This window comes from Cryptococcus neoformans, chromosome 8, assembly GCF_000149385.1.
Source record: "Cryptococcus neoformans var. neoformans B-3501A chromosome 8, whole genome shotgun sequence".
Taxonomy (NCBI): domain Eukaryota; kingdom Fungi; phylum Basidiomycota; class Tremellomycetes; order Tremellales; family Cryptococcaceae; genus Cryptococcus; species Cryptococcus deneoformans.
Genome location: NC_009184.1, coordinates 614,152 through 627,162, shown reverse-complemented (window position 1 = coordinate 627,162; position 13,011 = coordinate 614,152). Strand labels below are relative to the sequence as shown.

The 13,011-nt window shown below is 45.9% G+C and overlaps 5 protein-coding genes across 5 annotated transcripts; 3 read left to right on the top strand and 2 right to left on the bottom strand.

Annotated features, from left to right (window-relative positions):
• Positions 1 to 304: 304 nt before the first annotated feature.
• On the top strand, positions 305 to 764 carry CNBH2150 (hypothetical protein; the record flags this gene model as incomplete). Its single annotated transcript, XM_768669.1, has 3 exons — positions 305 to 392; positions 455 to 590; positions 647 to 764. 3 exons carry the CDS (start codon positions 305 to 307, stop codon positions 762 to 764), a joined length of 342 nt encoding a protein of 113 aa, XP_773762.1.
• Positions 765 to 1,202: 438 nt separating this feature from the next.
• CNBH2140 (hypothetical protein) lies at positions 1,203 to 3,970 on the bottom strand (the record flags this gene model as incomplete). Its single annotated transcript, XM_768668.1, has 10 exons — positions 1,203 to 1,321; positions 1,352 to 1,557; positions 1,616 to 1,665; positions 1,719 to 1,875; positions 1,968 to 2,099; positions 2,150 to 2,235; positions 2,379 to 2,594; positions 2,649 to 2,919; positions 2,966 to 2,998; positions 3,045 to 3,970. 10 exons carry the CDS (start codon positions 3,968 to 3,970, stop codon positions 1,203 to 1,205), a joined length of 2,196 nt encoding a protein of 731 aa, XP_773761.1.
• Positions 3,971 to 5,300: 1,330 nt separating this feature from the next.
• CNBH2130 (hypothetical protein) lies at positions 5,301 to 8,023 on the top strand (the record flags this gene model as incomplete). Its single annotated transcript, XM_768667.1, has 14 exons — positions 5,301 to 5,465; positions 5,595 to 5,631; positions 5,696 to 5,830; positions 5,867 to 6,041; positions 6,117 to 6,263; positions 6,326 to 6,519; positions 6,817 to 6,888; positions 7,024 to 7,078; positions 7,136 to 7,171; positions 7,227 to 7,290; positions 7,344 to 7,454; positions 7,505 to 7,534; positions 7,586 to 7,624; positions 7,688 to 8,023. 14 exons carry the CDS (start codon positions 5,301 to 5,303, stop codon positions 8,021 to 8,023), a joined length of 1,596 nt encoding a protein of 531 aa, XP_773760.1.
• Positions 8,024 to 9,031: 1,008 nt separating this feature from the next.
• CNBH2120 (hypothetical protein) lies at positions 9,032 to 10,237 on the top strand (the record flags this gene model as incomplete). Its single annotated transcript, XM_768666.1, has 5 exons — positions 9,032 to 9,238; positions 9,295 to 9,442; positions 9,497 to 9,676; positions 9,729 to 9,905; positions 9,954 to 10,237. 5 exons carry the CDS (start codon positions 9,032 to 9,034, stop codon positions 10,235 to 10,237), a joined length of 996 nt encoding a protein of 331 aa, XP_773759.1.
• An 86-nt stretch (positions 10,238 to 10,323) lies between these two features.
• Positions 10,324 to 12,723, bottom strand: CNBH2110 (hypothetical protein; the record flags this gene model as incomplete). The annotated part of the gene is made up of 14 exons (XM_768665.1): positions 10,324 to 10,659; positions 10,709 to 10,826; positions 10,878 to 10,954; positions 11,005 to 11,325; positions 11,380 to 11,421; positions 11,479 to 11,514; positions 11,561 to 11,576; positions 11,633 to 11,670; positions 11,723 to 11,833; positions 11,896 to 11,971; positions 12,020 to 12,129; positions 12,181 to 12,386; positions 12,434 to 12,531; positions 12,587 to 12,723. The coding sequence occupies 14 exons, from the start codon at positions 12,721 to 12,723 to the stop codon at positions 10,324 to 10,326; spliced, it is 1,722 nt and encodes a 573-aa protein (XP_773758.1).
• Between the last annotated feature and the right edge of the window lie 288 nt (positions 12,724 to 13,011).

The following is a 13,011-nucleotide window of genomic DNA, read 5'->3' as shown; positions in this document are numbered from 1 at the left end:
AAACTGTCTGCTACGTATATAGCCATAACAAGCTTCTTTGTATGATCGCAAATAATATAACAACTACGCCATAATTAGGTGGCAGCAGCACCTCCACCACCTTGTTGGTGGTCAATCGCATCGACGTCAGTTGACGTCAATCCGCCGTGAAAGACCGGCCAGCACCACCCAAAACCTTTATTTTCCATTTTCCAGGCATATATAAGCCCAATGGCAGTATGTATTATCTCTCTCTCTCCATCACGAACATATTCAGCCTTAACCATCAATTAATCTAAAGCACAAGCGCATAAACCTCACCAAAATGTCCGCCAACGAACAAATTAGACAGAACGAGCAGGCTATCAACTCTTACGCTGCTAAGGCTGGTGCTGGCAGACAGAGTGACTCAAGTATGTTACTCCTTTCGTGAGGAAGCATGGTCGACATAAGTATCTAACTATTGTATTATCAGCTGTCGACTCGGGTGTTAACGAACAGGTCACTGCCCAATTCCCTGGCTCTACCGTCCAAGTAGGCGGTACCAAGCGAGGAGAGAACCCCCCAATTCCCGATGAAGAAGGAGGTGGTATTGACCCCGGAACTGGGCAGTGAGTTATTAAGAAGTCACTTCCTTGGGCATGATAGCTGATCATCCTATCCTTAGTCAAACAAAGGCTCAGGATTTCGAAGGCCCTGGAGGACCCGAGGAAAAGCAAGCCCGAACAGCGTACCAAAGGCCTGGTGACCAGAATGTCCCCAACTTTTTGGAGCAGGGACAGTAGATCGTGTAATACCGTTTAAGTCGTATATTGGGGAATTATATTATGAAAAGAAGTCCTGCATAGTCATTTATAGCCAAATCTGTAAGATTCAGAGGATGGCTAATAATACTATTAAGGCTCATCAGCGTGCAACTTGCTGCCCTTAATAAACTAATAGTTAAAAACCAAAGATTTTACCCGTAGTCATCTACTAGTCATCCATGGATACCTTGCCCTTATTATACCCAGTCAAATTATTGTACGAATATCATCAATGATCTCATCAAGCGCTATATGATACACAGCCAAAGGGAAAGAAAAGATAGGCGTTAAAAATGTCATCATCTATTATCTATATTTATCTTTTATGAAAAATGTCAAAGTCTATCCAGCACAAGTAGCAGCATGTTAAAAATACAGATACTGAAAAGTAATGCAAAGATGCTGAATAGACAAACGTTAGTAACTAAATATATAACGCCTTGTCTTTCCAAAAGGATAGATGGCGACCGTGGAAGCGAAGAGTCCCACTGCTAGGCCGACTCCAACCTGCAATACATCAGCCATCATCGAGAATCCTATGGGGAGACTTTGACATAAGAGCTGACTCACGAGAATCATTCTTATGCTAACAATGACAGCTGTGTTGATTTCTTGTTCATTATTGCTATTAGTCGAGTCGCTTTGGTCAATGCTGTTAGTAGCTAGTCCACCGGCGGCCGCGATTGCATTGGGCACAAGAAGCAGGATACCGCAAACCATTGATGGGAACGCCGAACCTCTTCCAAGACGAGAATAAAGGTTGCCCAGAACGCTAATAGAAACGCAAAGTCAGCATACCAGGCATAGATCCACAAGTAAAGACTCCTTACCCAACGGCGAAGGCCGATACAGCGGATGTAACGTTGATTTGCGAAATTTGCTACATAGACCACTGAGTCAACACGCTGTCGCAGGCATTCCAGAATCACGTACGCCTGAAAGAAAGTAGTTGACAACATAACCTGCGCAAGCCACTAACACCATGACAACTATATCCTTAGAACGCCAATCCGCTCGGAACCACACTGCAAGAGAGAATGCAAATACCGGCACGAGTAGGAAAAGCCACCAGTCGCTGGCTGTGTTGATGCTATTAGCATTCCCTTTACTTCTCAGACATCCCAGTCACGCAACATACGCTCGGTGTACCACCAGTAATCCCAATTGGGATCACGATAGCACTGCACCTCCGTTGCATCTGAGCTATTTGAGTCATTCCCAGGCTGAGGCGGCCCAAAAGAGTCCCAAATTTCACTACCAATGCCCAGACCAAGCGAGAGGAAGAGAGTGTAGACAACAGCCCAAACAAGACGACTGTGATTTTTTAACAAGGGAAAAAAGCCACACACAGGCAAGACACTCACATGCCACCTGCAATGATGTTCTTCGAACCAAGTTCAAGAGCTCCCAGACATATATGCCACCCTGGAAGGATCAAAACAATGGAAGCCTGACAAAATCAGAGGAAGCCCATCACTACATACATATATGCGACTCACAGACGCCAAAGACTCGTAACAGAAATATTTGGATGAAGCAAGTCCACGCTAAAGATGATCAGCATCCACGATCAACTTCGCAAGAAACACTTACAGCTACAAAACTCAATATTCCGGCCATTCCAATTTCAAATATATTAGAAAACACCCTATTCTCCTTCGATACTGTGAATTGGACTAAGGTGAAAAGGGCCCCCAATGCGCCTGACATGAGGATGTCGATGAACGATCCGGAGAAGGCCACTCTGGCAGAGATGGCGGAAGCAACAGCTGCTGTGAGGATGAGAGTCAGTCGAGAGTAGGGAAGGGTCTGAATGAAGGTATTCTGTTAGCCACGCCTTTTGCCTCTTTGAAAGGTACTCACCTCGCGCCCGATCCTTTTCAGAGCTCGACGACCTTGACTAGCGGATATTTTATCGTGAGTCACTCTTCTGTAGACCTCATGCACCAGAGATAATCGGTACAGCTCTAGGCCTCCACTTGGACGAATGAAAAGGACATCGGTAGAGTGTACATCGGTGTCTCGGAAGGCAACAAGTAGGACAGTCGGTAGATAGACAAAAGATGCCTCGACGGAAAGAATATCAGCTGTTGAGGCTAGCCATGCCTCCACTGAATGAGCCGGAGCACCATAACTAGTTTTATTTTAGCGCGAAGTATTCGGCATCGAGATTGACCTACTTGACGACTGCTTTGGCAAGTTCCTCAATAAACCTGTCGCATGTCAGTGTTTAATAACAAATATTGTTTTATGACCCACTTCTTCCTTTGAATTAAGTTTGAAACATGCTTGGTAACTGCCATCTCTCGCTGTATTCTTTTACCCCTTGTTCTTTTTCTTTTCCTCTTCCCTCCACACATCCCCTCTTCCATAGCCCGAATGTTATCCTCTTCTCCATCAATCAATCCGAGATCATGTTCTTCCTTCTGTTCTCTTTCTTGTTCAGCCCGCTCCTTTTCTGCTACGCTTTCATACCAGCTGATCTTCCGATGACCTCCACTAGACTCTCCCTCTTGCCCGGACGCAGGCGCAACATGGGCAAGAATAGGGCTTCCTATGCTCATAAGGGAGTTCGTAGTGATCAACAGGGCGGCCATAGTACGGTACCTGCTTTCTTCTTGTGATTTAGAATGGTCTACAGCATCTGGGGCACCAAGAAGGGTAGCAGGAGCGCTCCTGCCTGTCATAAAAGTTCTGAACCGTTGCGCGGCAGTGACATTTGGAGCAGGTTGTAAGGGATTTGAATACCGCGCGGATGGGATATACGGTTGATTGAGGTCTTGACTTCGATGAGGCAAACGTTGATGCCTCCGATTCCTATGCACCCTTTCCCTCTCGTCGCGCATTCTCCTAGCAACTTCAGGCCCATCAGGTGCACTCGTTGCTCCCCTGCTCACTGAGCGACTGGCACTTCTGCTAGAGTTGCGAGATGGGAGGGCAAAAAGCGATTCCGTACTCCAACGCTTTCTTGCTCTTCCTCGGTGACTGTCTTCATTATCTTTGTCGCTACGCCTCAAGAGAGACCTGAGAGCCTTTCTTTTTTTGTAAGAAGCCTCATTACCATATAGACCTAGCAAGGCGCTCAGGATTCCGCCGGTTCCAACCTGTGCGTCATAGTCTGAGTCATTGTCGGACGATGCCCAAGAGCCAGCTGAAGAACGCCGGCTAGACGCTCTCCGCTTCATGGGACGTGGCTGCACAAATGAGTCCGACTCAAACGACAAGACCGAAGAGCGCGAACCTGGAGGCCCAGATTCCAGGTCGCTTCGGCTTTGGCGAGGAGAATATCCTTGTGGTCGGCGGAAAATGCTTGTTACAGAACGACGAACTGCAGCAATTTCTTCTTCAGAAGGCGCAGTAGATGGTCTGGGCGAATGGAAAGATCTAGTGTCTGTACGATAATCTTCGCCAAGTTTGCTTCGCCAGCGAACCTTGAGATTAGGACGACTGCCATATGTGGCATCCTTGAAAAAGCGTCAAACTAACTGCAAGCATGGATCCATGATACTTACCTCTTGGCCATTAGAACGAGGAATAGAAGTGCTGGTCTCGAAGCTTGGCAGGCGAGAAGTGGGGTGGGGGCTATCTCTTGGGCTGTTATGTAGTAAACTATCAGGGCGACTTGTAGACGGGCTACTATGGGGGGTAAGAAGTTCAACATCCATCCCCTGCTGTTGAGTTACTTCGTCTGATGGGTCTCTTTCCTCATGCTGGCTCGGGCGTCGACGAGTCGGCATCGATCGAGGGCAGAAATTTCAATTAAGGCGTCTTGTCCGGGACTGCTAAATTTTGTGAGCCGTGAGCCGTGGGCTGTGTGGGTCGGCTTTCTTGTTTGTTGTAAGCAGACGAGAGCTACAAAACTGTTGGTGGTTGACAAAGCACTAAATTTCATATGATTCCACTGACTGCGGTACTGGTGGTGTATTCTTCCACACAATATTTGTGTATTTATTTTAAGTGCCTCTCGGATGTGGAAAGCTGATCGCTGGAATCCCTCCCATAAGCCTAAAAAGCAAAATGAATGAGGGCTTAAATTGACCATCGAGAATCATCGCATTACTTCATGCAGGTGTGACATCATTAATTTAACCCCGGCCAAACTCCCAACAATTTACTACTAATAACAGCTTGTCGGACCTAATAATAGGTGCCTCGTCGGACACCGGCCAGTGTCCGTTAAGTTCTGCTTTTATGTTCTTCGGAACGGGAAGCTGCTGGGCGCCCGAATAACCTGAATTCTGAGTAAATAGACGGAATTACCCTAGAACAAATACCTGAAGTCGGCCTACGGTTTTCGCCCCTCACTTAAAGCACCATAACACCTACTAATAATAATAAGGAATGATGGCCAACTATCTGAGAGCCTGGAAAACGCTTAGTTATACGAAAGATCGGAAATTGCATTATACATTAGAACACAATCGAGCAAAGAAAACCTGTACGAGTACTTGAGCAAGTCTTATCATCACATGCGCTATATATCATCTTTATTCGTGGAACACATCATCTCCCATCATGGACGGTTCGAATGCGTCAGACAGGCTCACTACTCAAGAAATGGAGGAAGGCCATCTTCAACCGGTACAAGATGACTCTGCCCTTACCGATGAGGCAACACTCTTTGCCAGCCCTTTACCTATCGTCGGCGAAAGAAAAACAACAACAAGAAAGGAGGTCTGGGTGAGTTACTACCACCACCGAACAAATAATCATGTTACCGCCGTTTGAGTGAACGACACACGGCCAACGCTGACTGTTCGGTTCGTCATTCGTCATGCCATCACGACGATTTGCGACTTCCGGCGGTAGTCTTGGTACATTTACTACGTCGGCAACTCCGGACTAGGTTGGTTACCTGATAATTGCTGACCCTTTTTTGCACATATTGTACTGATTGTTGAATCTGATAGGTCCATTCAATTTTGCCATATCGGCATGGCAAAATCTGTTATATTTGGCAGGATGGGATCCTGCCTACCCAACGGGTACTGTCCCATGCGGTGATGGGGCATGCAATCTCATTGCTTTTGGGTCAGAGCGGTCTGGTATGTTCTGAGTTTGGGATATGTGCTTATGTGCAGTCAACTCCATTGTTCTGATCACAAACGGCCTTTCTTTCGCTTTCCAAGCGGTTCTTTTCCTCATAATGGGATCGTTCGCGGACTACGGTATCATCCGACCTCACATTACGACCGCATTTACTGTGTTAGCATGGGCTGTTAGTTTTGCATGGCTGGGGGTGGAAGATCCCTCCAAGTAAGTGATTTGCTCGGCTTATCTTTCTATCTGTTCGTGAGAGGGATGCTACTGACCAGTCTATATTTCTTATAGATGGCAGGCTGGAACAGCTTTGTATATCTTAGGTCTCATCGGTTATCAAGGCGCCTTGACTTTCTGGACAGCGGCATTCCCAGGCCTTGCTCGAGATTTACCGGAAATAAAAGATAGTGAAGAAAAACTTGCTCGAGGAGACACCGAGTAAGTCACAAGACTGTTTTTGGCAATGGTTTAGTTATGATAATTATTAACTATCATCATAGCCGGAAGTCCCACGATAGGCTTGACATGCTGGCACGGAATCGCCTCGCCAATGTCTCTTTCCTTGTCTGCTCATTAGGGGAACTAGTTGTACTCGCTATCTTGGCTGGGATTTTGGAAGGGGTGATCAACGATGACGCCGATAGCAACACCAAAGCTTTGAGTATTGTTTGCGCCTACAGTGCTGGTGTTTGGAGTGAGTCCCTTCTGTTCATCGCTTGGCCTTGGCTAACAAGGAACTAACAGTCATATGCGCCACCCCATGGCTGCTGTTCGAGCAATACCGCCCGGGGCATCAGCTTCCTCCTCACACGACATATTTTACCGTTGGGTAAGTCAACTATTAAAAGGTATAGATTCTACGATGACCCCCTGACACTGCTATGAAGGATCAAACAGATCTACCACGCCTTTCGTTTATGCTTGCGTCTAAAACAAACATTTATCTATCTCGTACGTTGGAAAAGTGTCATAGCACTAGATAAGGTTCCAGCATCACTTTTACTCACGGTCCCTTCCAGGCGGCCTATTTTTTCTTGGGCGATTGCCTCAATACTCTCGGTACGTTTTTGTTTCCTCCCTGGTTTCTGAAGAGACGAAAAGAACTAAGTTGATCGGTCCCGCCATTATAGTCACAGGTGAGTATTTTAAGAGAGCTTGTCTTAACGCTCTAGCTTACCTCTCCCACTTAAACTTACAGTCATTGCGACATTGCAAAACGAAGTCGTGTCTTATGATACCAAGATGCTCAATTAGTACGGTCACATTGGCGTTCAACAAACCAGTCGGTTCAGCTAATCGTGAGAGTGTAGTCTTCTCATTGATGGCATCGCAGCTCAAGCTCTGGGGTGCGCCTTTTCTAGATCCGTTTCCTTTCTCTTGCTAATAACAGTGCTTTGCCAGTATCGGACTCTTCTGGGCCGTGCAGAAACGCTACACAATACCCACGAAAACGATGCTCTTGTTTGTAAGTTATACCTCTCCAACAGTGACCTATCACTAACTGATTTATTCATTCAGAATGCCTTCTGGATCCTTCTATTGGCTGCCTGGGGATGCGTTGGCATAACACAAACTAGATTTGGCTTCCATAATGCATGGGAATTCTGGGCTTACCAAGCTTTCTATGGAGTAAGTGGAAGTCGAAACGAAAGGATGAAGCTAATCTATACTGTATAAAGATCGCCGTTTGCCCTTGGTACGCAATTTCCGTGAGTTTGTTACATTTTGCACTACAAGTGTCGATGCTGATCATCATCTAGCAAGCTATGATCTCTGAGGTCATACCACGAGGAAAAGAGGTAAGAAGAGCGGGGAAGACTATGGTTCATTGATCAAGGGATGCGGCTAACAGGTTATAATAGTTCTTGTTCTTCGCTCTTTTTTCCATCATCGGCAAAACCTCAAGTTTCATTGGGCCTTTTGTATCAAGTGCTATCATTGACGACAGCGGCAACACCAATATGCCTTTTACATTCCTGCTAGGTTTAGGAGTGGTCTCAGTGGGGATCCTTGCCTGTGTTGACGTGGAAAAATCTCGAAAAGAATGTAGGAAATACCTTGAAGACGAGGCAATCCGAGTGTACGGAATGGATTTGGCAGACGTGGTTGTGATTAGTGGTCAAAGCATAGAAATGAATAAGGCAGGAAGAACCGGAGCAAGCGTCGAGGAAACTGAAAAAGGGGATCTCATTGCATAGAAAGCTTGATATGCTTATTTTGTAGCCAGTTTGGCGGATTAAAAGTGGGGGATCCTACCATACTTCTTTCCTGTTGTTAAGGACCACGTAGGAGGTAGGCAGTCTAATTAGATAAGACCGATAGTTATAGCAGAATAGAGGTATACACGTCCAATACATATGATTGAGAAGAACTGATTCTCAAGGGATCTCCGAAAGTATATGGGGAGACCTATGTACAATCAATGCAATCAACTCCCTATTTGTCCGATCCTCGTTTCCCTCAAGCTTCTTCCTTTCAATTTAACATTCTTTATCAATGTTGGGATCCTCTTCTACTGATGAGTCATGATATTTGTATCTTTCCAGAGATTAGCTAATCTTTTTTGAGGATGCAATGCACTTGAAAATATTTGAGGAACGAAGGAGGCTGAGGGATAATGGATGAACAACAAACTTTTTCTTCGTTCAAGATCATTATAGAAGATACGATTACTGCACTTCATTTGAAATATGGTTTATAGTAGGGAGATAGCTTGTTTTTGATCGCTCTATTATTGTTTCTCTTCATTATCAATCCTCCTCCCTTCATCTGAAAGTTTATTTCGAGCTCTGCGGTCTTCTTCAACCTGTAACGCACCAATTCGCTGCACAGTGAAGTCCATTTGATGTTTTCGATCTCCATGGCCCAAAAATAAAAGGATAAAATAGTAATTACCCACCCATAATTAGCAGGCCCGCAAGAGCCTTAGCCCAATTTTCGATGATGATTTTTTAATCAAAAGATTCAATTGATGTTATGCCTAAAACGAAGCTTCGAGATCCTAGCAATGCCAGGCACAATCTTATCAATCAATGGGAAGGCTGACAAATACAATCCCGTCGGAAGAGGTCGCGGCGGCAAATCGGCTAAAGAGTATTTGTATGATTTGTGTGACTCATTTCGTTATAAGGCAACAACGAAAGGCGATCCCGCACATCATCCGAAAGCCCATTCCTTTTTGCTAAAGTTACTGCAGCTACATATTCATGTCCCGCTGGTCGCTTGCTCTCTGGGCCATAACCATCTTTTTCGCAATCATCGCCATTCAAACTTTCCAGGCTAGAATCGCCAGCTACACCTTAAAGGGTGTCCAGTCAGCCATCAAGAACAACGCATTCCGAGAACAATCATTCAGCACCATGAGTGAAGCTAATACTTCCAAGGTTGGGGATGTCTACTTCCTCTCTCATGGAGTAAGTGTAATCTCGACGGACCGTGAAAGCTCCAAAAACTAAGCAAAGCAATGTAGGGCCCACCAACTATTGAGCAGTATGACTCTGCGCCATATGAAGGCTGGAGGAAATTTGGGAAAATATTGCAAGCCAACCCACCTAAGGGTATTGTGGTTGTTTCAGCTCACTGGGAAAATCAAGAAGCCTTCCGTTCAGGAGTCATCGGTGGGTGCAAACAGATTGACACTCAATGGATCTTGTAGTTGACTTGTATAACAGTCAATAACAACTCCTCCAATCCCTTGATTTATGATTTCTATGGCTTCCCAAAACATTTTTACGAACTTACATTCAGATCAAGAGCCGAACCTGAATTACAGAACAAGGTTGTGGAGGCTTTGAAGGAAGGTGGAATCACGGTCAGCAGGGCCAACAGGGGTTTGGACCATGGTGTCTGGGGTGAGCTATCGCATGCCCGTTAGATTTCATCATGCTGACGAGTAATGGGTAGTTCCCTTCAGAGCTGCCCTTGGAGATGAAACTAATTTCCCTTTGGTGCAAGTCTCCTTGCCCGCCTCTTCTGATCCCAGAGAGTCTGTCAAAGTTGGTAAGGCGCTTGCCAGCCTTCGACAGGAAGGTTATGCAATTATTGGCACTGGCCAAGTTGTTCACAACCTCCGCGACCTTTGTAGGTAGTCATACATGGTTTGGCAGACCGCACTTATGTCCTGCATAGTTACTGGTGGTGGCTTGTCCTACACTTCTCCTTTCCTTAGTGCTGTCAGCATTGCGGTATCTGAGCCGGACCTCGTTGCTTCGACCCTCAAATTGACAGCACATCCTCTTTACCGAAGGGCCCATCCCACAGATGAGCATTTCTTCCCTCTTTTGGTGGCGTCTGGAGCCGTCCAACCTGGGGAAAAGGTCGAGGAGATCTACAAGGGAGTTGTGGATATGGGTGGTAGGAATGTGAAGAATGACGGATTGGGTTGGGGTATGTGGCGGTGGACAGCCGCTTAAGACCACAACTCAATTGCACATCAACGGTATGGCTAGTAATGTAGCGTCTCTGCATTATCATTGATCTAATACCTCATTATGGGAGGTTATTTCAAACCCTCCGGGTCATATTTAAAGTTGGGATAACCAGGCGACCACCTATTGTTTTCAGCCCACTTCCTTCTCTCATCCTTATCCTCGGGGATATCCTTTGCTCTTGCTACGCCATCCTCCATCGCCTGCTCCAACACTGCCAAAGCCACTTCGAAATTAACCTTTTGGGCGTCACCAAAGTCGGGAAGCAAGGACTTGTTGGCATTCTTTTTGACCAAGGCGGGAGCGAGCTGGCCTAGACGTTGAGCACCGGCTATTATCATCTTGTCTGTCATCTTTGAAGACTTCGCGAGAATGCTACCGAGACCCAATCCAGGATAGATCAGAGCCTGATAGTCGTGTCAGCATTTAGCCTTTGAAGAATAAATGCGAGCTCACATTGTTACATTCAGCCACGATGTACTTCTCACCAGAATCTGAAATATCTACTGGGTCGAAGGGAGAGCCGGTTGACATCAGGGCCTTACCCTTACTCCACTCACTGACATCCTTCGGTCTAAAAAGACGTCAGCTTACATATTCGCTTCATGAGGGTAAGGCGACTGACTGAGCTTCACAAAGTCTGGTGGGGTTACTGAGCGGGAAGATGATAGGCCTATCCACATGTTTAGACATCTCTTTAACCTGTAGCCTGTTAGACTTTAGGACTGAAAAGGATAATTTAATACACTCACTACCTCTTCGGTGAAGGCTCCAGCTTGCGTACTGGTCCCAACCAATATAGTGGGCTTGATCTTCTTTACCACCTCCTTCAAGCCAGTCTCGCCCTCCCCCCAATCACCTTCATCTCGGATGAATTCATCTTCAATCTCACTCCTGATCTTATCCTTTCCAAGTGATTTTTTTATAAGCCCATGCTTGTCGATTAACCAGAACTGTTTGGCTGCTTCGGAAGGAGAACCGGAAGAGTCGAGAGCGATGGCATCTCGAAGCTGCCTAGCAATACCAAGACCTGCTGAGCCAGATCCATAAATCACAATTCGCTGATCTTTAAGCTTCGGCTAAGGTGAGCGCGCATGTGTAACACGTATACAAGAAAACTGACGTACAGAGCTCTTGGTCACACTAATAGCTGCCTGAACAGCCGCAAGCTATATCATCTCAGATTAGCGTCAATACATGTCACTATATAGGGATCAGAATCTCACAGTTACCGCTCCTGTTCCTTGGATATCATCGTTGAACTACAAAATATGAGTTGCTGTTTCAAGCTTCCTGATTTGTACCTACAATGGAATGCTGATCCCTAAAACGGCACATGTTAGCCAATTATCTGACTGACAATGCGTTTCACCCTCGCACCTATATCTTCTGAGGAGTCGTTCAGCATTGGTGACACCCTTCGAGATGGGAATCAGTAAGCTTCGTGGCTCGGAAAAGAACGCCTTATACAAAGTCTTCAAAGTGCAGGAGACATTCCGGCTGGTGCTTTTTGACAAGCCCCACAAACTTGTCTACGAACTGGTCGTACGGATCATCTCGCAACCTTTTCTCCCTGTATCCCTACAAAAGACAGAAAAGTGTTGTCAGCAAAGGCTGTCACTGTATGCTTTTTGAAAACTTACGATGTACAAAGGATCATTCAGCAAATCCTGGTTGTTCGTGCCTACGTCAAGGGTGATAGCCAAACACTTGGCGGGGCTGGGAGGATCATAAGCAACATGATGGATCAAGGAGTATCATACTTACTCAACACCAGCGATAAGACTGTAAATGACAGCTTTGGCACCTGAGATACCAATACCTCCGGATCCTTGGTCTCCGATACCTAAAATTGCTTCGCCATCGGAAACGACAATCTATTAAATTATCAGTCATGAGCTCTTCAGTTTACCAGGGAGCACACTTGCCAATTCAAGTTCTCTCCCTTCGCAGGCATCTAGAAAGTCCTCCTCCATATTCTTCTCCCCAGGCGGAGTGAGATACAAGCCTTCACTTCTTCTAAAAAGGTGGGAATAGTCGGCAATGGCATCGGCCTCGGTGGGAGTGTAGACGATTGGGAACATCTCTACAAGATGAGCCTGGAGAAGTGCGTAGAATAGGGTCCAGTTTTGGGCTTCAAGAAGTCAGTATTGACCTCGGGTGTGTAAACAAAATGCACACCTTTCATAGATTGCAAGAAAGAGTTTTTCAAGATATTCGTTTCTCTAGACTTGTACTGTTCATAGGCGCGCTTTACCTGTATTTCAAGAGAGTCCACTCTGAAAACACAGCACATGGCAGTCAGCGATGTTTCTCGCTACTGCAATTGCTTACGCATAAGGCAATCTCCCCCTCAAAGCAAACTCTGATCTTTCCTGGTGGGTGAAAGCACTACCCTTGTTGAATCTAGGGTTGTTGAGGATAGCGCCGCCACGGAGGGCCACTCTGACTGTGGAGTTACTAGATGACATGGATAAGCTCTTCGATAAACGTATGAGTGTAGCGGATGGCATTTGTATGTTTGGATAAGCTGGAAATTATTTAAGTAATGTTATTTGTTGAAGTCCTCAATAACATCATCATGATCATATATCCTCACTTCTCTCTCCAGTACTTGCATACGTAGGGAGCTATTACGTGTACCACTGACGAAGACATGCAAAACCACCATAGAGCAGCACTACGTGACCTCATACTTTTCCCACGGTAAACTCCAGGCCGCCGTTGCCGCAGATGCGGCAAAAAGCTGCCCTGCATTC